Raw genomic sequence first — 26,692 nt, 5'->3', positions numbered from 1 at the left:
AACAAGAGCAAAAAACTAAAAGAAGAAATTGGAAAGATGGCCAAAAAGTAACAAATGGGAAAGCTGGTTTGAAGGCCACAGAGACTGTGAGGAACAGTTAATGGATCTAAGTCATAAGCATGTTTGGCTCTGGGTTAGTTACCCCTATTAATAGCAACACCTTATGGTTAATTTAAATGTGACCCAAATAAGATCCCTTGCTCATTAATCTGGTATTGAATTTTCTATTAATTTGGTACTGAATTCAGAGGTTACCAAATAGGCATAGAAGAATCCCACCTGATAGTGGGCTTCTCCAAAGAAAATTTTTGCTTCTGACAAAAATCTAGGCTAATAACGTCCTAGAGTGTGTTAAATTAACACAGGTTGAGATTTTTCAGACCAATGGTTCTGTGAATTTGGACTGCACATCTACCTAAGGGCTGGCTTGTGGGTATAAATTCTCCAGAAAGAGTTTTCTCTGTCTGTTCTGGACCAAGGTCGAAGACAGTCAAATTCTTTGAAATCCTCTGCTTGAGTGTGGGGTGGTGGTCTCCAGGTCACACAATATGAAGGTGTAGAACTTTGAGACCCTGACTTTATGCCAGGCGGGCAATTTCCTATTAGACTCACCACATTGTCAAAGACTTCGGGGTTTGTATCCTGCTCTTGGCTTCCTGCACACCAAATCTCAAGTTTCTTGAGCTTGGCAAATGCCCTCAAGGGGAAAGCAGTCTTTAGTGTATTACTCTCTGAGTTCCCAGTTTCATTTAGATTTTGCCCTCTGATAATTCCTTTAAAATTTGACAGATTATCAATGCATTTATTTATTTATTTAAAGTAGATAGAATGTGTTTTTTTAAAATAAATTTATTTATTTATTTATTTTTGGCTGCATTGGGTCTTCATTGCTGCACACGGGCTTTCTCTAGTTGTGGCGAGCGGGGGCTACTCTTTGTTGTGGTGCGCGGGCTTCTCATTATGGTGGCTTCTGTTGTTGCAGAGCACGGGCTCTAGGCGTGCGGGCTTCGGTAGTTGTGGCACGTGGGCTCAGTAGTTGTGGCTCGTGGGCTCTAGAGCACAGGCTCAGTAGTTGTGGCTCACGGGCTTAGTTGCTCCGCAGCATGTGGGATCTTCCCGGACCAGGGCTTGAACCTGTGTCCCCTGCATTGGCAGGTGGATTCTTAGCCACTGTGCCACCAGGCAAGCCCAGAATGTTTTTTTAAAATTAATTAATTAATTTTTGTCTGCGTTGGGTCTTCATTGCTTCGCGTGGGCTTTCTCTAGTTGTGGCGAGCGAGGGCTATTCTTTGTTGCAGTGCATGGGCTTCTCATTGCGGTGGCTTCTCTTGTTGCGGAGCACTGGCTGTAGGCGTGGGGGCTTCAGTAGTTGTGGCACAAGGGCTCAGTCATTGTGGCTCGCGGGCTTAGTTGCTCTGCAGCGTGTGGGATCTTCCTGGACCAGGGCTTGAAACCACGTCCCCTTCATTGGCAGGCGGATTCTTAACCACTGTGCCACCAGGGAAGTCCTATCAATGCATTTTAAAACATTAAAAGTATTTTTGTCATTTAAAAATTTTGGACTTACTGAGGTATAATTTACATACAGTGAAATTTACTTTTTAGTGTTATAACTATACATTTTGATGGACATGTAATAGCATAACCACAAATGCAATCAAGATACAAAATGTTTTCATGACCCTAAAAACTTCCCTCATGATCCTTTGTAGTCACCTCCCTCTGGCAATCATTGATGTTTCCTTTTAAAATAGCTTTACCTTTTCCAGAATGTCATATAAAAATAGATCATAGAGTATGTAGCCTTCTGAGTTTGGCTTCTCTCACTTAGCTTAATGTATTTAAGATTCGTCCATGTTGTTAAATGTAAAAGTAATTTGTTCCTTTTTATTGCTGAGTAGTATTCCATTGTAAGGATGTACCAGTTTGTTTATACTGGGGTTGTTGTATTTGAAGGATATTTGGTGTATATTAATTTTATAAGAAACTGTCAAACTGTTTCCACAGTGGCTGTACCATTTTGCATTCCCATCAGCAATGTTTGAGAACTCCAGTTACTCCACATCCTCACCAACATTGGTTTGTCAGAAAAAGTCATATTGTCACCATTTTTTAAATAAATAAATTTATTTATTTATTGGCTGCGTTGGGTCTTTGTTGCTGAGCACAGGCTTTCTCTAGTTGCGGCGAGCAGGGGCTACTCTTCGTTGTGGTGCATGGGCTTCTCATTGTGGTGGCTTCTCTTTGTTGTGGAACACAGGCTCTAGGCATGCGGGCTTCAGTAGTTGTGGCTTGTGGTTCTAGAGCGCAGGCTCAGTAGTTGTGGCGCATGGGCTTAGTTGCTTGGTGGCATGTGGGATCTTCCCGGACCAGGGCTCAAACCTGTGTCCCCTGCATTGGCAGATGGATTCTTAACCACTGCACCACCAGGGAAGTCCCTTGTCACCATTTTTGAAAGTTAGTTTTACTGGGTATAGTATTCTGGATTGGTAGTTTTTCTTTCAGTACTTCAGAGATGTCATTTTATTTTCTTCTAACTTATGACCTGAAGCCTGTTGTAATTCTTATCTTTGTTCCTCTTTGTATGAGATGCCATATTTTTCCTCTGGTTGCCTTGAATTTTTCTCTTTGGTTTTCATTGGTTTAAATATGATGTGTTTAGGGGTGTGTGTGTGTGTGTGTGTGTGTGTGTGTGTGTGTTCTTGGAGTTTTCTGAGCTTCTTGGATCTGTGGGTTGATGTTTTTAAATTGATTTTGGAAAACTTTAGACGTTGTCTCTTCAAATATTTCTTCTGCATTCTTTTTCACTCTTTTCTTCTGAAATTCCAGTTACCAGTATGTTAGACCTTGGACGTTTACCAACAGCTCTTGCATGCTCTGTTCTTTCTCTCTCTCCTCTTGTATGTCAGTTTTGGTGTTTTCTAATTAACTTGTTTTCAAATTCCATGGAAATACCCCATGAAATCTACTGTGGTCCTTTGCTTTCTTCATATTCTCCAAAACACCAACTACTTTGTTAGAGTAGATCAGCTGCACTTGCACCAGAGCAGGGGGAAGGATAGCAGGTATGTGCCATTTCCAGATCCTGGATATCCCCAGGGACCCTGGGCTTCAGGGCAGGGCCCAAAGCAGATCTCCACTGTGGGTCATGGGTCTGCCCTCTTGGTGGTCTGTGGTCACAAGGATGCTTCCAGGTAGCCTGCCAGGGCACAGTTGGCCTAAGCAGGACCCCTTAGGTGGTAGGTGAAGGTCTGGGGGCTCGTGGAGGCTCAAAAATCCCTCACCATCGCCCACGGTTGGAGGCTAGTACAGAAGATGGGTCAGGTCTGAGAGCTCCTGGAGGAGAAAGTCCAAGAGCGAGGGAGATTCTGAGAACTTGGAGGCAGATTTAGAGGCAGAGTAGGGTCCCAGGGGCTGAGGGATGTTACTGTCAGGCCAGGACATCTTGAAATAGAGGACCTGTGGGTAGTGAAAGAAGAATCTATCAGTGGTTTGTGTTTCCTTCACTTTCTAAGGGGAAGGAGATTTCCAGTCACCAAGGTAGAACCCAGCAGTTCTGTCCTACCTGTATCAGGCTGTCACTCATCAGCCTGTTGTCTGAGTCACCACCATATTTATTTGAAGGTAGCAGCTGTTCTTCATGAAGCAGAAGTTTATGTCTTCAAATAAAAGAAAAAAAAATAACAATGGTATCACCTCTGCCTTCTTACAAGAATGGCCTTCTTGCTTTCAAATAACTCTACTTCCCCTGCAGAAGACAATAACAGAAAGATAAACAAGAAAAAGTCATTTGGGGAAATCAAGAAACACAGTTCTAAAAATGTATGGATCAAAGAAGAAATAAAAATGGATATGAGATAACATTCTGACCACATAGTTACTTGGGGAATGCAATTAAAGCAGGATATAGGAAGTTTTATAGCCTTAATGCTTCTATTTGAAAAGAAAAAAAGGCTGAAATGGACTGAGCTATATATCTATTTCAAAAAGTTAGAAAAAGAAGAGCAAAATAATCCAAACAAAGTGGAAAGAAGTCAATAATAAAGATAAAATGAGTAATTTCATAGAAAACAAACAAAGTAGAAAGCATAGAAAAAGCCAAAATTTGACTCTTTGAAAAGACTCAGGAGACTTCCCTGGTGGTCCAGTGGTTAAGAATCCACCTTCCAGGGCAGGGGACGCTGATTCGATCCCTGGTGGGGGAACTAAGATCCCACATGCCACGGGGCAACTAAGCCTGAGCGCTCTAGAACCCGAGCGCCACAACTAGAGAGGAGCCCGTGTGCAGCAATGCAGAGCCTGCGCTCCACAATGAAAGATCCCACATGCCGTGATGAAGATCCTGCAACTAAGACCCAATGCAACCAAATAAATAAATAAATATTAAAAAAAAGAAAAGACTCAGACAATTAATGAACTTTTAACAAGATTTATTAAGTAAGAGAGAAAGCATGAGTGGGTCGATACCAGAAACGAAAAAGGAGACATAACTAGAGCTTGTGCAGATATGAAAAGTTATGTCTGTGACAATACATTTCACTAAACAAAATAGACAAATTTCTAGACAATTATGTGAAAACTGACTCACAAGGAGCTGGAGCACACGGGCTTCAGTAGTTGTGGCACACGGGCTCAGTAGTTGTGGCTCACAGGCTCTAGAGCAAAGGCTCAGTAGTTGTGGCGCACGGGCTTAGCTGCTCCACAGCATGTGGGATCTTCCCGGACCAGGGTTTGAACACGTGTCCCCTGCACTGGCAGGCGGATTCTTTTTTTTTTAAAGCAACATGGATTTTGGCTCTTGTGTTTAAACTGCAGTCATGATTTTTTTTTAAATTAATTAATTTATTTATTTATTTATTTTTGGCTGTGTTGGGTCTTCGTTTCTGTGTGAGGGCTTTCTCTAGTTGCAGCGAGCGGGGGCCACTCTTCATCGCGGTGCGCGGGCCTCTCACTGTCGCGGCCTCTCTTGTTGTGGAGCACAGGCTCCAGACGCGCAGGCTCAGTAGTTGTGGCTCACGGGCCTAGTTGCTCCGCGGCATGTGGGATCTTCCCAGACCAGGGCTCGAACCCATGTCCCCTGCATTGGCAGGCAGATTCTCAACCACTGCGCCACCAGGGAAGCCCCTGCAGGCGGATTCTTAACCACTGTGCCACCAGGGAAGTCCCATATATGTGTCTTTAAAGTGGGTTTCTTGTAGACGACATATAGGTGGGCAATGTTTTTTTGATCCACTTTGACAATCTTTAGCTTTTAATTGGTTCACTTAGACCAAAGTGATTGGCGTTCAAAGTGATTATGAATATAGTTAGATTAATACGTACAACATTCCTTACTGGTTTTTTTGCCCTTGTTCTTTGTTGCTGTTTTTGTCTTACACTCTTTTTCTGCCTTTTGTGGTCTTAATTGAGCATTTTATATGAATGCAGCACATATTATAGAAACATAATGGTTAGTGATTTTATTTGTTCCAGGGACAGGAGAATGGTGAGGAGGCGGGAACTAACATTTATTGACATTTCTGTGGGCTGGCTAGATACATAGTTCTATGATTGTTCCCTTTATTTCCCTTTACTTCTTTCATTATCTCTATGATTGGATATTTGCCATTTTAAAGGTAAGGAGACTGAGGCTCAAAGGTTTTAAAATTTCCTTAAGACCAGTGTCTAGCCTGTGGCTGTTCTCTGGCTTAAATCCAGGTCTTTCTGACTCCAAAGCCCATTTTCTGTCTATTGAAAAATGTCATCTTTTCCGGAGATTGTTTTGGAATTAGAAATTTAGGAATTTGATATGTAAAACTTAAAGACTCTCAGTTTTGTCACTTTTTCATTTAGGCCCTAAGAAAAAATTTAAAGCCCCCCAAAGCAAGGCCCCAGTAAGTGACTCATCTGAGGAAAAAGAAGCTAGAATAGTGCCAGAGGTCCTGACCCCACCAGCTCCTCCCGGGGCCTGTCCCATGATGGGGAAAGAAGGGCCTGCACCCCAGGAGCCACGGCCTCAGGAGGCTGGAAGTGTCCCCTCTGACGATGGAGCCTCCAGTGACCTGGACCTGGACCAACTCATGGCGGATGTTGGAGAAGAGCCGGAGCAGAGGAAGGAGCCACAGCACAGAGACGACGCAGGGGAGCTCGCCGTGGCCTCCTGTGAGGAATAGCTGTGGGCTCGCACCTCCTTCCTGCTCTCTCATCCCTTCTGTGGGAGCAGGAGGCAGAGCCTCTCAGAGGATCCCCGAGAAGCTGATAAATGTTGGGCTTGTTCATTGGCTGTGAGGTTGGTTGGCTAAGGTCAGAGTTGTGCAGCTGATGTGTTAATAAATGAGGTTATTAGTTTATTTGGTTCATCTCTAACCACACGCTTTCTTTTGGCTTCTCTCCCTCCTCCTCTGTGTCACTGTGGCCCATGGTGCTTTCTGGTGGGAGGCCTGTCAGTATAGGGAACTGGGAAGGTGATGACACCAGAGTCCTGGGAGAAGGACACTGAGAAGGGCAGGTCTGGGTTCAAATCTTGCCTCAGCCTCCTATTAGCTACATGGCCTTGGGAAAAGCACCGTAACCATTCTGGGTCTTGTTATCCTGCCTCAGATGGTACCTCCAGTGCCATATAGGGTGCTTGATGATGCTGAAATGAGGCAAAGCACTAACAGTGCATGCTAATTATTATCATAAGGGAAGTAGAATGGTTAAATGAGGAGACAGACCTTGGGTTCCAGACTGACTACCAGTGTTTGGGGATTTACTGGTCCCTGGCCTGAGGCAGTCACTGAACAAAAGGACTCGGGGAGGGATCTGGGTGTGAGCTATCTATTATGGTTCATTTATGGCAAGAAGGACAGAAGTTGAAGGTGATGTCAGCTTTCTCCTTAGATGCATTCAGGCAAATTGTACAGGGACTTTTATTTTTGTGGTCAAGGGCTAGGAAGTTGAAGAGGGAACTGGAGCAGGTGGCTATGTGTCTCTCAGGTCCTTGGTGGCCTTCAACACCTGCTGGCTTCTGAGTCGTCTGTGTCTGTCCAGGGTGATTATGAGGAACTGAGATCCCTGTGTGCAGCTGACTCTAAGCAGGTCCTCACTCAGTCCCACTCCTTAGGCCTTTAAGACAGAGTATAGCGTCTCTTCCTGGGGGCCCCCTTGGGGAGGCGGGTGGGGAGGCGCTGCTGGTGAGGTCAAGCTGGAGAGGGCGAGGGAGGCATAGAAGATGTCGTCATCCTGGGGGAGAATGGAAAGGGGAGGGGGTTAGGCAGCAGAGGGGGAGCTGTCCCATCTCAGAGCCGCAATCCCACAGCTGATGCCCTGCCAAAACCACAGTCCCTCTGTTCTTCCACCCCACCTTCTCCAAACTTCCCTTTAATTCTTTCAGGACCTAATCTGAGCTGCTTACCTTGGTGTCCAGCTTGGAAAACATACAGGCTTGGGGCCTGCATGTTGTCCTAGAAAAAATCAAGATGTGCCAGGGTTAGGTGGCCTGGCAGCAAGGGTAGAGAAGTGGGCAGGGGGCTCCAGTAGTGAGGTCATCTTTAGGTCAGGAACAGGGTCTGGGGGAGGGTGGGTGAGGCAGGGGAGAGAGGAGGATGCTGAGGGCACGTGTGTGGGGAGGGGGTGTGTGGGGAGGAAGGAAGGCCCAAGTGGAGAGCGGGGATGATGGCGGCAGGACCTACCTTTATTCCCAGTGTTCTCGTATTTCTCCTCCGGGTTTTGGAAGGATCCCCTGTGTGGGAACAGGAGGGGGGCGATGTGTCAGAGGCTGGACAGAAAAGAGTTACCACCTGCATCGGGCTGGTTCTCTTGGTGGGGGCTCTGTGACCTGCCCGGACGCACTCGGAAGATGAAGGCAGAGGTTTGAGGCTCTCAGAAGGAGGCCGCCTGGACGGGGTTGAGGGGTCATTTGCGGTGTAGCCCTGTCCCTGAGTGCTGACTGAGGTGGATTGTTCTGGAGAAGCGGCTTTACTGCAGGGACACAGGGAGGAGAAGCAGGAGGGGGAGCTCCTGTCCTCTCTGCCGCAGCGCCTCAGTTAAAACTGGAGCATGAGAACCAGGAAGCTAATCTCAGGTCCCCTGGGCGGTGCTCAGGCCTTGGTCCCCAGAGGAGATGCCATCGCCATGGGGAGGGGTCCGAGGAGGGCAGCTGTCAAGAGTCAGGAGGGAGAGAAAGGAGGGAGGGGCTGCGAGAAGGAAAAGCCTGGAAGTGGAAGGAAAGATGGAGAAAGGAAAGAGGGGGGCCATGAGGAGGGTAAGAGCTCAGGAAAGGAAGAGGAGCTGGGGCCCGAGGAGAGGGAGCCAGGCTGGGAGCCGGGAGGGAAGTTGCTCTGAGAAAAGACAGAGGGCGGAGCAGCTGGAGGTCGCGCGTCACAGGGGGAAAGGACAGATTGGATGAGGAGCAAGAAAGAGGACAGAACGTGGAGGTGGTAGGTGTGTTCAGGAAGGATGAGGTGGAGAGAAGCCAGGATGAACTGGGGCTGAAGGAGGAAAGGGGGAGCCAGAGAAAGACAGAGGGGGGAGATGTTCCGGGAAAGAATCAGAGAAAGTGCTGGTCCACTGTTCTCGATTTTTTAAAGAGCTGGAGCCTCCGGAAGTGAAGAGCCTGGCCTGTTAGGGGACTTGGGAGGGTGTGGATGGAGAGTCCAGTCGGGGAGGGGCTGTGAAAGGCTCCCTAGTGCTGTTCTCAGAAGGAAACTTCCTGCTTCACAAAACAGCACCCCCCTCCCCCCTTGGAGGAGAAGCGCTCACCTGGCTGGGGTTCTGGCTTTAGTCTGCAGACCTGTAGGGGGACCAACAGTGTGTCAATGTGTCATCCATGGAGGCCGGTCTCCTGCCTGCCTTCTCTGCCCCGTCCCACCCTGAGCTCATCCTTGGAGAGACCAGAGCAGCGAAGCAGCTCGGCTGAAACCCACCTGGGAAGGGCCTGGGACCTGAGCCTGCACCCAGCAGGCACCCTGAGGCTGCCCACACCTGTCCTGCCTTGTCCTCAACACCCATCAGGAGAGCAGCTCTTCCCTGCGCCCTGCGCCCCTTCACCTTCTGAACACATTGGACCTGCCCACTTCCCCCAGCTCCAGTGACCTCTGCTCCACTCAGCCACACCCTGGGCCTTTTTTTTTTTTTTAATCACTCGAGCTGAGACCTCTGACCTAGTAAATGCTAGTATCATTTTTATGCTACTACTGTCTTTCCTTCCAGCTCTCTTTTGTCATCATCCCTCTGTACCTGTGCTTAACCTCACTAACTCTTGTCTCTTGATGATCCACTTTCTTTCAGGTTATCCAGGCTCCCTGCTGAGCCCTCTACTCTCCATCTCTGCCCTCTCACTGGCTCCTTGACCTCCTGTGTTCCCCTGCCCTTCTGCCACACTTGCTGACACATCTTCAGTCCTGGATGTGTCCTAAGGCAGGGAATGCTATTTGCTTATCCCAATATCCATTTGCTTCTTCTTATTCAGTTACAGAACGTTGATTTTATTTGGAGTGGCAGCATGCCCCCCTACAGATAGATGTGGGACCTATGACTAAATATAGCCAGTGAGATATAAAGGGAAGTTGTGGGTAGGACTTTCAGGAAGGCTCTTTAAAAGGAGGACAGACAGCTGGGTCATAGTCTTTTTGTCCTTTCCTCCTTCATCCCTGATTGGATTCAGAAATAATGGCTGGAGTCCTAGCAGCCATCTTGAACCATGAGGTAACCTTTAGGATAGAAGCCAGGATCCAGGACAGTGAGCAGAAAGGTAGAAGCCTGAGTGCTTATAGGTGGTAGCTTCTGCTCTCTGGCTCCACATCCTTTTATATGAGGGGAAAAAAGTAAACTCTGTGTTATTTAACTTACTGTTCCTTCTGGACTTTGGTGCTAGCAGCTGAACACAACTTCTAACCAGTAATTCCTAAATGTTTCTAAACCTTCATGCTTGAATACTGCTGGGGGAAAACATAATCATGTGCAATGATGCTTGTACAGATTTATGTCTTCTCATCTGAGTTGGTCCTCAAATACCATCTTGCCTTTCCTTAGTGACTACGTCACATTTTCTCTTTGTCTCTGACCCTCATCCTCACTCCCAGGACACAACCACTGTGGTTTTTGCTCTGCAGAATTAAAAAACAATTTGTATGTAATTGAATTTATAAATATTTTTATTCATGACTTTTTCATACTTAGGCTGGTCATCTTCAATCCATGGTTGTAAAATAGTTTCACATGCTTTCTACTAGTACTAGGGTTATTTTTTCCTCATTTATATCTTCAATTTTGGTGCAAATTATGAGGTAGGGAGATAACATTATTCTTTCTCAGCTGCTACTCCATTGTTCCAGGACCATGTATTGAACTATTCATCCTTCCCCCTAGATTAGAAATGCTTCCTTTTAACCTGCTAAATTCCCTCATATATTTGGATCTGTTTTCATCCTGCTTGTATTTGACTTTTCACTTTTATTCCATCTGTTTATCTATCATATGCCAGAATTACATCATTTTAATTATTGTAACTTATTAATTGTAAGTCCTCATCCTCATATAGTGCTTATTCTGCACCAGGATCTATTCTAAATGCCTTTTGTTTGTCATGACAACCCCAGGGAAGTACTATTTTTATTCCCATTTTACCTATGAGTAAGTTGAGGCTCAGAGCAGTCATATCATAGTGCCAGAGTTTACCCTGCCAGGGTGTGAAACAGGTTTGGCTGCAGTCATGCCAGATTCTATGCTTTTCAACCTCTGAGCTTTACTATTTCACAGGGCTCATCTCTCATTGCACATTTTTAAAAAATTATTTCAAATCAATTTTGGTGGGTGTTGTGGCATAAATAATTAATGCCTCTAACCCTGTGGTCTCTTTCAGCTGTGAATGCATACATCCAAATTTCTGATGGGCATCTCTACTCACATGCCACACAAATATAAACTATTCCAAACTCAAGAATCATCCTTCTCTCCCAATCATGGTCCTTGACCTCCTCTGCCCCTATTTTACTTGGGCTCACCATGGCCTCACTCACCCAAGTTCGAAACACAGGACTAAGCCCTGCTCCCTCATCCTTCTATCAATCCAATCATCAAGTCCTACTGGTTTCCCCTCTTAAACTTTTCCAGGATCTGGCCCTCTCCCTCCATCCACGCTGCCATGGCATTAGAGTGACCCCAGGCTGGCCCACCTCCGGCCCCTCTACCGCAGACTGTGTATCTGCAAGGCCAAGCTAAGGTTTCCACTTTGCTGCTTCACTTTGCCTCTGGGATCAGAGGCTCTGGGGTGTGATTTCCAAGGTCATCTTCTCTCATCTCCTGCCTCCTCCACAGCCCTGAGCTACTTAGAATTCCCAGAATGGTTTCCTTCCCCTGGAAGGACAGTGACCTCTACAGCACCCTCACCACTTGCCTGGCTAATTCTTTCTTATTTTTTGAGACTTTTTGCAGGAGTTGCTTCCTCTGGGAAGTCCTCCTTGATTACCCCTCCTTCCCCTCCCAACCTAGCTCTTCCTAAGTGGGTCAGTTAGCCCTTGAGGCAACTGTCCTCCCCATATCCTCTTATCCCCCATTTCCTTGAAAGCAGGGCCTGTGCTTTATTTACTTTTGCATCTCCATTTACAAGCCAGGCCCTGGGAAATAGGAGCCAACTTCCTGTTCCTTCTGCTCTCACCTTCCTTTTCCCAGGGCAGAGCGTCCCTCCCATGAACCAAAAGCGAGGACTGAGAAATGATTAAGTCAAGCATCCAGAACTGGAAAGTGATCAGGTGTATGAAGAGGGATTGGTCTGGAGTGGTGGTTCCCAAACTTGATGACACACAAATACCACCTGAGCAGATCATTAAAAATGCAGATTCCCAAGCCCAGCCCTCAGGCCCATCAGGGATCTGCATTTTGTTTGTTTTTTTCTTTTGTTTGTTTGTTTTGTTTTCATTTGTATGGTCTTACGCGGGATCTGCATTTTTAATGGACACCTGGATCATTCTGATGCAGGAGGGTTCTGAGAAACACCTAGCTGGGAATCCTGGGGAGAGGTTGGAGGTCCCAGACCACTTACCTTTGCTTCTCTTCCACCTGAGGTACATGATCCATCCCAAAATCGCGATTTTGAGCGTAGCGCTGGCCAATGACAACCCGACTGTAGTTTCCATACTTAGGGACCACAGCTCTGAACTCTCTTTGCCATCTGGGACCCTGATGCTAGGTGTAGTGGAGCCCAGGGTGGTTGGCTTAGCAGCTGGGAAGACATGAGAAATATGCAAATTCTTCACTAAAGGGCTGGAGGTATCTGGGTGAAGCTGTCACATCCTGTTCCCTAGTTTGGGGAATGTGGGGGGGTGGGGAGCAAGTCTCTGAAGCTCTCCCACAGGGAGGGGAGTAACAAGGGCAGATGCTGGAAGCTCTGAATCCTCATCACTCTGTGTAAATCCTGACCCTACCGTTGATCAGTGCCGTGATCTCAGAACCTCATTTTATCACCCACCCATAGGTGAACTAAATCACAGGATTAAAAAAATTTTGTTTTATTGTAGTAAAAGATACATAACATGAAAGTTACTATTTTAATCATATTTAACTCTACAGTTCAGTGGCGTTAAGTACATTCACACTGTTGTACAACTCTCACCACCATCCATCTCCCGAATTTTTCACCTTTCTAAACTGAGACTCTGTCCCCTTTAAATACTAACTCCCCATCACCTTTCCCCCAGCCTGGCATCCACCAATCAGCTTTCTGACTCTGTGAATATGACTGTTCTAAGTACCTCCTATAAGTCGAATCAAACAGTATTTGTCTGCACCTAATGTATATTGGAATGCGTTTCTAAGGTTAACTTATTAAGTCGTACAAACAGATTGCACCTCTTTTAATAGACCATGAAAAGATTACTTAATACCCAGCCAAAAGGAAAAAAACCTAAATTCCAATAAAGTCTTTGGGTTAGTGTGGACCAAATTCACTGTCCACTCTTATTAGAAATTAATAATAAAAGTGTAAATACCATCCCTCAACTAAGATTTTATAATTTAAAAATTACTTAATCAAAGAAAAATTACTTAATTATACTAACATGTCAGATAAAATAAAAGTGATAGGAACGCATGTTAAAAACCCTACAAAACTAAAGCTACATTCAAAGTTGAATTCACAGTATTAAAAACTTTCATTATTTTAAATGTGAAGATATTTTTTAAATGAATGAAAGGTTCAGTATCCAAGAAAAGAGTACCCAAAACAGAGAGGAGTTTCTAAGGAAACTCATAGTTTTCATAGAAAGTAATGAAAACCTAGATAGGATACATTTTTAAGGAAACAGAACAGCAGAAGGATTAAAAAATTCAGGAAGTGGTTATTTAGGGAAAAACAAATAAGAAAACAGACAAGACTCTTGCAAACCTAATAGTGACAAAGAGTCTGTTGAAATTATGAGTGCATGTGTGCTCAATTATAGGTTGAGAATCTAAAAACCTTTGTGAAGTGGATGATTTTCTGAGACAAAGAAAAATTTAAAAGAATTAATTTAAGAAATAGTAAACTTTAATGCATAGACAAAGAAGAAATTGAGAACAGGATTAAAGAACTACCTTTCATAGAGATTTCAAGCTCAGAAGTTTTAATGGATAAATTCTTGTGAAAATTTAAGGAGTAGATAATTCCCAGACAGAAGGTTCCAGAACATAGAAATATGGAAAATAATGCAATTCTAATTCATTTTGTAAAATAGTAACATAAACCTTATGCTAGGGACTTCCCTGGTGGCGTAGTGGTTAAGAATCCGCCTGCCAATGCAGGGGACATGGGTTCGATCCCTGGTCCAGGAAGAACCCACATGTCACGGAGCAACTAAGCCCATGCGCCACAACCACTGAGCCCACACACTGCAGCTACTGAAGCCTGTGCGCTTACAGACCGTGCTCCGCAACAAAAGAAGCCACCGCAATGAGAAGCCTGCTCACCTCCACTAGAGAAAGCCTGCGCACAGCAACAAAGACCCAACACAGCCAAAAAACAAAAAACCTTATGCTAATCTCAATCATAATCTGGATTGCTTCCATACCCACCTTCAGGGATATTAGGGGTTGCCATTCCTTACCCTTTTTCCAGTGTAAATCACCTTCCTTCTTGGTGTCCCCGCTGGTGGCTTAGTGTTTAACCACTCTGATCTCCTGAGCCAGTTACATTCATCTATCTGTTTCCAGCGTCCCAAATTTTTTTTATTTTTTTATTTTTTTTTAATTTTTATTATTATTTTTTTTTAGTTGTGGCATGCAGAATCTAGAGCACAGGCTCAGTAGTTGTGGCACACGGGCTTAGTTGCTCTGTGGCATATGGGATCTTCCTGGACCAGGCTCGAACCCCTGTTCCCTGCATTGGCAAGCGGATTCTTAACCACTGTGCCGCCAGGGAAGGCCCCAATTGTGGTTTTTTTTTTTTCTTTCCTATAGATTCTTGCTGCTGCTGCTTTTTTTTTTTTTTTTTTTTTTGCTTCTTTCTTATTTAGATAAGACTTTTTTTTTTAAAACAGTCATCAATTTTATACACATCAACGTATACATGTCAATCCCACTCACCCAATTCAGCACACCACCATCCCCACCCTACCGCGGTTTTCCCCCCTTGGTGTCCATACATTTGTTCTCTACATCTGTGTCTCAACTTCTGCCCTGCAAACTGGTTCATCTGTACCATTTTTCTAGGTTCCACATACATGCGTTAATATACGATATTTGTTTTTCTCTTTCTGACTTACTTCACTATGTATGACAGTCTCTAGATCCATCCGCATCTCAACAAATGACTCAATTTCGTTCCTTTTTATGGCTGAGTAATATTCCATTGTATATATGTACCACAACTTCTTTATCCATTCGTCTGTCGATGGGCATTTAGGTTGCTTCCATGACCTGGCTATTGTAAATAGTGCTGCAATGAACATTGGGGTGCATGTGTCTTTTTGAATTATGGTTTTCTCTGGGTATATGCCCAGTAGTGGGATTGCTGGGTCATATGGGAATCTATCCTGGAGAATGCTCCGTGTGCACTTGAGAAGGAAGTGTAATCTGCTGTTTTGGGATGGAATGTCCTATAAATATCAATTAAATCTATCTGGTCTATTGTGTCATTTAAAGCTTCTGTTTCCTTATTTATTTTCATTTTGGATGATCTGTCCATTGGTGTAAGTGAGGTGTTAAAGTCCCCCACTATTATTGTGTTACTGTCGATTTCCTCTTTTATAGCTGTTAGCAGTTGCCTTATGTATTGAGGTGCTCCTATGTTGGGTGCATATATATTTATAATTGTTATATCTTCTTCTTGGATTGATCCCTTGATCATTATGTAGTGTCCTTCCTTGTCTCTTGTAACATTCTTTATTTTAAAGTCTATTTTATCTGATATGAGTATTGCTACTCCAGCTTTCTTTTGATTTCCATTTGCATGGAATATATTTTTCCATTCCCTCAATTTCAGTCTGTATGTGTCCCTAGGTCTAAAGTGGGTCTCTTGTAGACAGCATATATATGAGTCTTGTTTTTGTATCCATTCAGCAAGCCTGTGTCTTTTGGTTGGAGCATTTAATCCATTCACGTTTAAGGTAGTTATCGATATGTATGTTCCTATGACCATTTTCTTAATTGTTTTGGGTTTGTTTTTGTAGGTCCTTTTCTTCTCTTGTGTTTCCCACTTAGAGAAGTTCCTTTAGCATTTGTTGTAGAGCTGGTTTGGTGGTGCTGAATTCTCTTAGCTTTTGCTTGTCTGTAAAGCTTTTGATTTCTCCATCAAATCTAAATGAGATCCTTGCCGGGTAGAGTAATCTTGGTTGTAGGTTCTTCCCTTTCATCACTTTAAGTATATCATGCCACTCCCTTCTGGCTTGTAGAGTTTCTGCTGAGAAATCAGCTGTTAACCTTATGGGAGTTCCTGTGTATGTTATTTGTCATTTTTCCCTTGCTGCTTTCAATAATTTTTCTTTGTCTTTAATTTTTGCCAATTTGATTAATATGTGTCTCAGCGTGTTTCTCCTTGGGTTTATCCTGTATGGGACTCTCTGCACTTCCTGGACTTGGGTGGCTATTTCCTTTCCCATGTTAGGGAAGTTTTCGACTATAATCTCTTCAAATATTTTCTCTGGTCCTTTCTCTCTCTCTTCTCCTTCTGGGACTCCTATAATGTGAATGTTGTTGCGTTTAATGTTGTCCCAGAGGTCTCTTAGGCTGTCTTCATTTCTTTTCATTCTTTTTTCTTTATTCTGTTCTGCAGCAGTGAATTCCACCATTCTGTCTTCCAGGTCACTTATCTGTTCTTCTGCCTCAGTTATTCTGCTATTGATCCCTTCTAGTGTAGTTTTCATTTCAGTTTTTGTATTGGTCATCTCTGTTTGTTTGTTCTTTAATTCTTCTAGGTCTTTGTTAATCATTTCTTGCATCTTCTCGATCTTTGCCTCCATTCTTATTCCGAGGTCCTGGATCATCTTTACTATCATTATTCTGAATTCTGTTTCTGGAAGGTTGCCTATCTCCACTTCATTTAGTTGTTTTTCTGGGGTTTTATCTTGTTCCTTCATCTGGTATATAGCCCACTGCCTTTTCATCTTGTCTATCTTTCTGTGAATGTGGTTTTTGTTCCACAGGCTGCAGGATTGTAGTTTTTCTTGCTTCTGCTGTCTGCCCTCTGGTGGTTGAGGCTATCTAAGAGGCTTGATGGGAGGCTCTGGTGGTGGGTAGAGCTGACTGTTCCAGTGTCCCAAATTTTGGTTTTGTCCTAGCTTGCAATTTTTTTGTCCTTGTTGGTTTTTGTCTTAAAAATTCCCTTTGCTGTCATTTTGGTAGATTTTGGGAGGGAGTGGAGGTAAACATGTGCATATAACTCTCTATCTTGGCCAGAATTTATGCTTTCCTTTTACAATGAAAAGTATAAAAAGTAAACATTCAAAAGATAATGTTGTACGTTAATAATAAAAATAAAGAATAGAGAGGAAATTAGGGAATTAGAAAAAAAAGAAGAGGGATCTAAGGAGACCAAAAATCTGTCAGAAAAGGTCATTTAAGGCAGTGGTCCCCAACCTTTTTGGCACCAGGGACCGATTTTGTGGAAGACAGTTTTTCCTCGGAAGCGGGGAGGGATGGTTCTGTTGGTAATGAGAGTGATGGGGAGCGATGGGGAGCGGCAGAGGAAGCTTTGCTCGCTCAACCGCTGCTCACCTCCTGCTGTGCGGCCCGGTTCCTAACAGGCTGCGGACCCCTGATTTAAGGGAATATGGAGGAGGAAATATTAATCCAAGGCTGTCTTACTTAATTCGGATTGTGAGTCACTATCTGTTTGCTCTTAAACGAGCATAGTGGTCAAGAAGGGGCGGTGGTTTTCCAAGAGGGGAGACAGGGAGAGTGTCTTTCCGGCCAACAGCAGTAATCCATCATGGACACTGTTTACAACTGCCAGCACAAGTGATTATAAAGAGCAGACTGTCTTAGTCAATTATTAGTTTTCTAAAAAATTACAGACAACAACACCCTTATTGCCATTGCCTGTCAGAGAGAACCCCCTCCCCCCTGCTCTGGAGATAGTTACACTGAGGTGCAAGTTCCAATGCCCCACTGAGTGACAGACGGAGATCTGTTAATGCAGCGTGTCCGTTATTAGGTTAAAAAGAGGTCAAGACACCAAGATGATGAGGTCAGTAGGTGAGGCCGAGCAACTCATGGTTAACAAGGGAGGCTCTGGGGTTAAACTGGGGTCAAACCCCACCTGCACCAGGAGTGACTTCGGGCAGGTGTTTGCTGTGCGAGCCTCAGTCTCCCTTCCTGTAACAGGAGGATGGCAGCAGGGCCGACTGTTACCGGGGTCGTGGGGAAGGTTAGCTGGGGTTTAGCTGGGCTGATGCTGCCAAGGTGTCCAGCCGGGACGCAGGGCACAGTCAGCGGGAGCTGCCGTTACCGCTGCTGCTGCCTCGTCATGACCAGGACAGAGGAGCGAGATCAGGGTGGACAACGGAGACAGTGTGACGAGAAGCACACAGGGAGAGGTGGGGGGCGGCAAGGAGGTAAAGAGGATGGAAGCGGGGGAAGAGGAGATGGGAAAGAGATGGGGTGGGGGTGGGAGCGTTGAGGGCCGTGTTCTGGGGAGCAGAGCAGCAGAAGGAAGGGGGAGATGGGAAACAGGTGATGGGGACACGGGACGCCTCGGGCCACCATTGGTGGCCACCGCACACCTACTGTGTGCGTGTGGGCTGAGCTCATGGCCGTGGGGAGACAGACATGGGGTAGCTGAGCCTCCACACATGGACACATGACAAAGGGGAGGCGGCCGCATCCCAAAGATGTCAAGTCACCTGGAGGACATGGGGTGAGGGCAGGGGAGGGTGCAGCCCCAGCTTGGAGCAAGAAAGGAGAATAGCTGGGAGCCCAGAGGGCGGAGGCCTGAGGATGAGGGAGGGGGCTGGATCTGGAGGGCAGAGAGGAGGATGGGCAAGGGAGGCAGCCCAGGGCTGGGAAGATTAAGGTGAAAAGGGGTTGATAGAGGCCTGGGGAGGAGTAGAGGGGGCACGGAGAGGAGTTTGAGAGAAGAGAGGAAGAGGGGGCCTGGGCCAGGCCTGGGAGACAAGACCCCAGTGGCCTCCAAGAGCCTCAGGCAGGACAGCTGGACTCACTGGGGATGACGGTGAGTGCGGTTCCCTCGATGGACTGCCACGTCTGCTTGCCTTTTCTCAGCGTGTCCACCTCCACCTGGCAGAAGTACCTAGACTCATCCTCCCACCGCAGTTTCGAGATCTGGAGGGAGCCGCTCTGCCCACCCTTGGTCCAGTTCAGGAGGAGCCGGTCCTTGAAATCCTTGTGGATGAACGGCGGGGTTGTGTTGTAGATGAACTCCCCATGGAAGTCTTTCCATCTCCAGAATAGTCTCACGTTGGGAACCTTGGCTGATTCCCAGGAGTAATAGAAGGAGAAGGGGATGTGGATGGAGCCACCCTTGGGGGCTGAGAGTTTCTTTGGTTGGTTCATCCCAAAGTCAATGCTTGGATCGGGTTCTGCCCAGTGACCTAGAGGAGGGAGGGAGAGGGAGAGACTTTGAAGGTGACCCCAGACCGTCAGCCACCCTCACCTACAAGGGGATGTGTGACAGGTGGTAGGACTGGCCCTCTGGCCTGGGTGAGCCCCTCTCCAGGCTTGGGGCGGGGAGGAGGGTGAGGGGTTGGGGGGACCCGGCACTGTGGGACCAGCTCTTTGTTTGTTGGGGGTGGGAGACCTGGCCGGCTACCCCAGGGGACCCTTCTACGGACACGCAGCCATAGCCCCTCCCTGGGGGGGTGGTCCCTGCGGCCCTGGGCAGAGCAGGACAGTCCCGGCCTCTCACCTGCCTGCAGAGATGCCAGGGACAGCAGCAGGGACAGCAGCAAGGGCAGACCCATGGCCTTGCCCTCCTCCCGGGATGAGAAGACAAGCAGAGCCTTCAAGGCCAGAGGGGAAGCCTGTGGAGGGGCCGCCTGCGGGGAATCTCAGCACCAGGAGAGCGACGACCAGGCTCCTTCAGAGGACTGAGGAGGGTAGGGGCCTTCCTGAAACCCGCCCACCCCTGCCGTGACTGGCACTTCCTTTATCAACGTGGCTTCTTTTCCTATATTTCAAAAGGGCCCCTCTGTGGTCAGTGCAAAGGGAACCATGATCTAGGGCTCCCTGCCCCCCTCTGCACACTGAGGGGCTGGTCCTGACCTGGGCCAGCTGGGGCCTCGCCTCTCTCCCTCAGCTCCCTGCCTCTGCCACCCCGTTGGCATCTCCTTAGGAGTCAGTCTCTGTGTCTCTGTGTGTCTCTCTCTCCTTTTCCCTGCTTCTCGGAGTGTCTCTCTCCTCCCAGGGAAAGGGGCAACAGCAGGACCAGTTCAGGCTCCTTCAGGGAGAGGTCCACGGCCCTGAGTCCCTGCCCAGCTACAGCCCCTTAGAGAGGAGGGGGAGGAGGGAGCTGCTGGTGGTCAAGCCTCAGCCCCCAGCCCAGGCACCAGGGGCACCCAGCATGCTAGTGGTCTCTCTCTCTCCAGGTAGGGGACACTGCAGTGCCCCCCTGCAGTCCCCAGGGAGAACCAAGGCCCACCAGGCCCCTCCCACCCTGCTCTGCTCCCTGTGTGCAGTCTCACACCCTCCCTGAGGTGAGGAGGTGAGGGTGGGCGCAGGTTCCCACCTACCCAGAGGGTGGGCCTTCTGGAGGCCTCGCCTCCACCCACAGAGGCAAGACTGGATCTGCAGGGCTCTCTGTCCTCACACTCTACAAGCAGGACACCGGGGCTCCGACACGCCCTGCCCCACGTCCAGGACTCTGAGGTGGCGGGTCCAGGACTTGAACTCCAGTCTTGCTGAGCCCACCGGGCCTTCTGCTCCTTCTGGACGCTTCCTCCTGGCTGCACCACAGAATCTCTGGGCCTCACCCTGTGAGTGTGGAGCTCTGGAGGTGAGCCCGGAGGCTGTATTTAATAACGCTTCTCGGGGGTTCCATCTGCAGCTGTGCGACCCTGGCTCATCCAGAGCCTTCCCTGGACAGAGGGGATGAAGGTCAGAGCAGTCATGAGCCATCCTGGTGACAGTCCCTGGGACCCTCTCTGATGGAGGCCCTGCCCGCCTGTGACTGGTGGTGGGCGGAGTGAGAGATTGGGGGCTGGGAACTTTGGTGACCCCCCAGGGCTGGCTGGGATGGAGGCTCTGCTCACCCCCTCCCCAGGATGATGTTGGCATTGGTACTGGGTAGAAGGAGGGCAGGGGAAGACATGATTTCATTAGGAAGTGGCATTAGTTCTCTGGAGGTGGAAAAAAGCAGACCAGCTTCCTTTCTCCTTTTCTTAGTTTTCCCCCAATTCTAATAGTTTTTTTCCATAATTTTCCCATAGCCAGCCAAGCAGCCTCCACCCTCCCTTTGCATCTATTTTTCTTACCTCTCCTCCCAGGCCCGAGAAGAGTGATTCTGCACTTTCATGGAGCCCTCTTATCTGAGTCAGGCCTTGAACATCCATTTTCTCTTTTTCAGCTTTACAACATTCTGTGATGAATGTATTCCTATCTCCATTTTACCCAGGGGGAAAATGAGGCACAGAGTCTTAATATCATGGAGTCCTCTGGGCTGTGAAAGATGCTTGGGCTGAATTGGTAACAGCTGGAAAGGGGGGCAGAAGAGAGGAAAAGGGACCCACCGGCTTCTTGGCAGTGCCTTCAGAGGGTACCTGCCCTGTGTGTGGGGAGACATCTGGGTTCTATTCCTGCCTCACCCCACTAGCTTGGGACCTGGAATGTCTCCTTGCCTGGCCTCCGGAGGAGGGGGCTGGACCCCGCCAGGGGGCGCCACTGCCCATTCTCTTAGGCAGCACAGAACTTTTACAAAACAGGCTCTGGGTAACCTTTGCAAGCACCCACTGTCCAGGTGCCCTCAGGCCCCGCTGCTTCCACAGAAGTTCTCCCTAGATGCAAGTTGCACATTTCACATCATGTTCAGGCCCCTGGACCCAGTTGGAGCCCCATGAGGGTAGGATTTGTGAGGTGTGGTTTCTGCTCAGGGATGGCACGTGGTCTCTAGGTTTGTTCATCTTCCCTTCCCCAGTAGGCATGGGAGGGCCTGGGATTCAGCCTGGTGCTGTGGCTCTACTCACAGAGGAGGCTTGTGGGAGGAGGAGGGCCTGGAGTTTTGTGATTCAAAGATGGGCAGAGCCTAAATGCAGCCCTTTAGCCCAGGTAGACATGAGGGAGACATGAGGGAGAGGTCAGAAACTGTGTGATAGCAGCAGGGACAGGTGAGGGCTATGAGCCATGGACCACATGAGAGAGAGAACCACTGCCTTAGATCTTCCGCACTTTCTCCCAAGTTTCCATCCTCCCTTCCTCATTGGCCACGTCCGTCACTGCCCCAGCCTCTTCCCCTTCCATGGCACCTCACCCTCCTCTTGCTTTCCCCCCAAGATGAGCGATAAGGCAAAGATGTGCGTTCTCGCTATCTCCATTCGTTGTGCTGGAAGGTTCTAGCCCATATACTAAGGCAAGAAACAGAAATAAAATTTTTCCAGCTGTATTTTCTTAGATTCTATATTTATCTGTTTGGCATCCATTTATCACAGGGCCAATTGTACTAACTGTTTTCTTACTTTCTGTATTCTTGAAGCTCTGACATCTGGGAGACCAGGAGTTACTGCTCCTTCCAGATCTAGCTAATTCTTAGAGATAGATAGCAAAGGGCTTTCTTGGGAACACGCCTTTCATATACAAACTATCCACTCCCGGCCCCGTACTCATTACCACCTCCTTTATCTAACTCTCACACAGCAACCCAATATTTCCCCTGCCCTAAATTAACCCAGGGCCAGGTGCCAGACAACTAAGGAAAGCACCTATAGCCCAACACCCACCAGAATTATTCAGAGTAGCCAATCTTAAACTGTTTTTTGTCCTGCCTTGTTTTTCCTGCAGAAAACATAATAAAGATTGTTTTCTTTATCCTCATTCTTTTTTTAAAAAAATATTTATTTATTTGATTGCAGTGGGTCTTAATTGCTGCAGGTGGGCTCCTTAGTTTGGGCATCCGAACTCTTAGTTGCGGCATGCATATGGGTGGGATCTAGTTCCCGGACCGGGGATTGAACCCGGGCCCCCTGCATTGGGAGCACAGAGTCTTAACCACTGCATCACCAGGGAAGTGCCTATCCTCATTCTTGTTTCTGCCTCCTGAATGACTCTGGTGCTTCCCCACCTATAAGGGGTGGTGTACACCCTCCCCTTGGGAAATATAAGTAATAAAAATCTTCTTTCAGTACTTCCCTGGGGATCCAGTGGTAAAGAATCCACCTTGCAAAGCAGGGGATACCGGTTCGATCCCTGGTCAGGGAAATAAGATCCCACGTGCCGCGGGGCAACTAAGCCCACGCGCCACAACTACTAGCTCCTGCGCCTCAACTAGAGAGCCTGCGTGCCGCAAACTACAGAGCCCACACGCCCTGGAGCCTGCGTGCCACAACTAGAGAGAGAAGACCAGCATGCCACAACTAGAGAGAAACCCGTGCGCTGCAATGAAAGATCCCGCATGCCTCAATGAAGATCCCGCGTGCTGCAACTAAGACCCGAGGCAGCCAAAAATAAATAAATAAAATAAATAAATAATAAATAAATCTTTAAAAAAAATCTTCTTTCAATGACCTCTCTGAGTTGTCAGTCAGTCACCTCTATAAATTAAAATCCTGCAGGTATAGTAATTGAGACAAAAGCCATCCAGATTGAAAAGGAAGAAGTAAAACTGTCTTTATTCACAGATGACTTGGTTATTTATGTAGAAGATCCAATGGAATCTACAAAAAAACTACCAGAACTATTAGTGAGTTAAGCAGGTTTACAAGATCAGTATATGGAAATCAATTTTATTTATATATACTAACAACAAAGAATTGGAAATTGAGATGAAAACGATGCTATATACAATATTATCAACAATGCCAGATATTTAGGAATAAATGTGATGGAAGATGTGCAAAATCTGAACAGTGAAAACTACAAAGTATTGCTGAGAGAAATTAAAGAAGACAAATAAATGGAGATTTCACACATGAGAGGACTAAATACTGTTATACGTCAATTCTCCCCGGATAATAGGTAGATTTGACACAATCTCAGTCAAAATCCCAGTAGGTTTGGGATTTTTTTTGTAGAAATTGACAAGACAATTCTAAAATTCCTATAGAAAACTAACTACCTAGAACAGCCAAAAAAAACTTTGCAGTTGAAGAACAAATTTGGAGGATTTATGCTACCTGACTTCAAGACTTATTATTACAAAGCTACTGTAATCAAGATGTATTGGCATCGAGGAAGACAAATAGATTACTGGAACAGAACAGAGGGTACATAAATAGACCCACACGTTTCTGATCAATTAATTTCCAACAAAGATGCAAAGGCAATTCAGTGAAGAAATGATAGTCTTTTAAACAAATTGTACTGGAACAATTTGATATTTATATACAAAAAAAACCCAACACAAAAACTATCAGAACTGGGGCTTCCCTGGTGGCACAGTGGTGAAGAATCCGCCTTCCAATGCAGGGGATGTGGGTTCGATCCCTGGTCAGGGAACTAGATCCAACATGCATGCCACAACTAAGGACCCCACCGGCCACAACTAAGGAGCACACGTGCTGCAACTAAGGAGCCTGCAAGCCGCAAATAAGACCCAGCACAACCAAAATAAATAAAATTAAATTAAAAAAAAAAAACAAAAAACAACAGAACTTACACTATATTCTAAAATGAGCTCAAAATGAATTGTAGGCCTAAATATAAGTCCTAAAATTATATAACTGAAGAAAAAAACATAGGAGAGAATCTTTGTGACCTTGGGTTAGGCAAAGATTTCTTAGATTCAGCACCAAAAGCATGACCCATAAAAGAAAATATTGAAAAATTGGAGTTCATCAAAATTAACAACTTCTGTTCTTCAAAAGAAACTGTCAAGGAGGTGAAAGACAAGATACAGATAGGGAGAAAATATTTGCAAATCATGTCACTAACAACGGACTTGTATCCAGAATATATAACGAACTCTCAAAGATTAATAAGAAAACAAAATTCCAATTAAATGAGCTAGGGCTTCCCTGGTGGCGCAGGGTTAAGAATCCGCCTGCCAATGCAGGCGACACGGGTTCGAGCCCTGGTCCGGGAAGATCCCACATGCCATGGAGCAACTAAGCTCGTGTGCCACAACTACTGAGCCTGAGCTCTAGAGCCCGTGAGCCACAACTTCTGAGCCTGCGTGCCACAACTACTGAAGCCCACGTGCCTACAGCCTGTGCTCTGCAACAAGAGAAGCCACCGCAATGAGAAGCCTGCACACCTCAACGAAGAGTAGCCCCACTCGCCGCAACTAGAGAAAGCCCGCACGCAGCAATGAAGACGCAACACAGCCAAAAATAAAAATAAATAAATTTATTTTTAAAAAGAACATGAGCTAAAGATGTGAATAGATACGTCATCAAAGAAGATACATAGGTAACAAATAAGCACATGAAAAGATGTGTAACATCATAAGTCATTAGGGAAGTGCAAATGAAAACCACAATGAGATACCACCACACATCTATTAAATGGCTAAAATTAATAGACCAACCATACTAACTGTTGGCAAGGACGTGGAGCAACCAGAGCTCTCATCCACAGCAGGTGGGAATGTGAAATGGTACAACTACTTTGGCCATTCCTTAAAAAGTTGAACATACATCTAGCGTTTGACATAGTCATACCATTCACTGGTATCACAGTGTTGACCAGCAGCATCAACCTGGGACTTGTGGAAAAGGCCAATTCTCAGGCCCCAGCCTGACCTGCTGAAGTTTGAGAACCACTGCCCTGGGGCAAGGACTGATGCTGGGAACTTGCTTTGTGTGTTACATTTACTTTTCACAGCAATCCTGTGAGATAAAGGAATTTGATTCCCATCTGACGGAGGAAGACACTGAGGCTCAGAGAGGTGACCTCACTTACTCTGGTTCCCTCCACGTCTGGATCTGGACCACACTCAGGTCTGTCTGCCTCATGAGCTTGGCGCTTACCCAAAATTGCCCCGATTGCCCCTCCCCCACCAACCACCCCCGTTAACCTCCCTCACTTCCCCTTCCTTCCACAGCCCATCCTGGGGGGTCATTCATTGTGCTTCATTCAGCTGGCCACTTCTCAGGGTCTGGGGAAACAAAGGCAGGAGGGATGTGAGTGTGGCCCCTGAGGTGAGGCAGGACACACGAGGCAAAGAAAGAGCACAGGGAAGGGGGAGGGACGAAGGGCAAGGTCTTGGTCTCTGCTCTTTCCCATGGGCTGTCCACGGGCCTCTGCTGACATCAGCACTCTGTTTACTTCCTCTTGTTTTGCAGGCAGGGAGGGGCCCAGAGAAGGCTTCTCCTGCCCTGGTTGGGTGCAGGCGTGCAGTGAGCCCTCCAGGAACTAGAGTCCAGCTGGGAAGGGAAGACTCTCAGCTTGCTTCACTATGTGAAGCAAGTAGAGGGAGACCCAGGCCCCACAAAGTTGAAACGGGCAGGGATGACATCTCCCACTTCCTGTGTGTCGGGTGCTTTGCACTCGTGTTGGCTATGTTTCCTTATTTGCTGTATTCTTGATGCTCTGACATCCGGGGCCTCACTGACCAGGGAGAGACTGTCCCTCCCAGGGCTGCCAGTTCTTAGAAGAGCAATGGACGTGCCCAGGAGCTCACCTGTCACATGCAAACCAACCAGTCCAGAGCCCACACTCCCCACCACCTCCTCTGTGTGGCTCTCATGCTCCAGGAGGCCCATGTTCTTCTGCCGTATTCATCCCAGGGCCAGGTACCAGGCAACTAGGGACAGCCCCTAATTCCCAGCTCCCGCAGACATCATTCATACCAGCTGATCCTAAACCTGCCTGCTCTCCCTTGCCTTGTCTCTCTCACAGAACCTACAACAAAGGCTCCTGCCCACGTTTCCCCCTCCCTCCCTCTGCCTCCTGACTGACCCTGGTGCCTCCCTGCATGGCCCTGCATGGAGTGCTGGGCATCTTGTTTTTATGGTTTTGTGAATATAAACTGCTTCCTTCATAACAGCCAATTTTGTGTCTGTGTGTCTCACCATACTTGATTAAAACAAATCCAGGCCATATATATATCTTTGTTGCTTATCTATTTTATACCTAGTTTATATTTCTTAATCCCTTAATTATGTGTTTTTTTTTTTAAGCAAAGTCTTTATTTTCAAGGAAAATGTACATTTTCTCA

At 46.7% G+C, this 26,692-nt stretch overlaps 1 protein-coding gene across 1 annotated transcript; it reads right to left on the bottom strand.

Moving 5' to 3' along the window:
• Window positions 1-7,160: 7,160 nt before the first annotated feature.
• On the bottom strand, window positions 7,161-19,373 carry LOC137750456 (paired immunoglobulin-like type 2 receptor beta). Its single transcript, XM_068524799.1, has 7 exons — window positions 19,295-19,373; window positions 18,591-18,980; window positions 12,002-12,181; window positions 8,722-8,752; window positions 7,653-7,702; window positions 7,376-7,424; window positions 7,161-7,203 (listed from the first exon to the last, which is right to left on the bottom strand). Exons 1-7 carry the CDS (start codon window positions 19,347-19,349, stop codon window positions 7,161-7,163), a joined length of 798 nt encoding a protein of 265 aa, XP_068380900.1. The 5' UTR covers window positions 19,350-19,373.
• Window positions 19,374-26,692: the final 7,319 nt, after the last annotated feature.

Source organism: Eschrichtius robustus, chromosome 16 (assembly GCF_028021215.1).
Source record: "Eschrichtius robustus isolate mEscRob2 chromosome 16, mEscRob2.pri, whole genome shotgun sequence".
In the NCBI taxonomy this organism is placed as follows: domain Eukaryota; kingdom Metazoa; phylum Chordata; class Mammalia; order Artiodactyla; family Eschrichtiidae; genus Eschrichtius; species Eschrichtius robustus.
The sequence above is the reverse complement of the archived record's forward strand: the minus strand, read 5'-3'. Positions and strand labels throughout refer to the sequence as shown.

Bases quoted from the DNA above. Each gene is read 5' to 3' on its own strand.
- LOC137750456 (XM_068524799.1), bottom strand. From the start codon at position 19,349: ATGGGTCTGCCCTTGCTGCTGTCCCTGCTGCTGTCCCTGGCATCTCTG. The intron at 18,981-19,294 runs GTGAGAGGCCGG...TCCCTCCTCTAG, and splicing joins CCTGGCATCTCTGCAGGCAG to GTCACTGGGCAGAACCCGAT. The intron at 12,182-18,590 runs GTGAGTCCAGCT...ATGTCTTCCCAG, and splicing joins CGCACTCACCGTCATCCCCA to CTGCTAAGCCAACCACCCTG.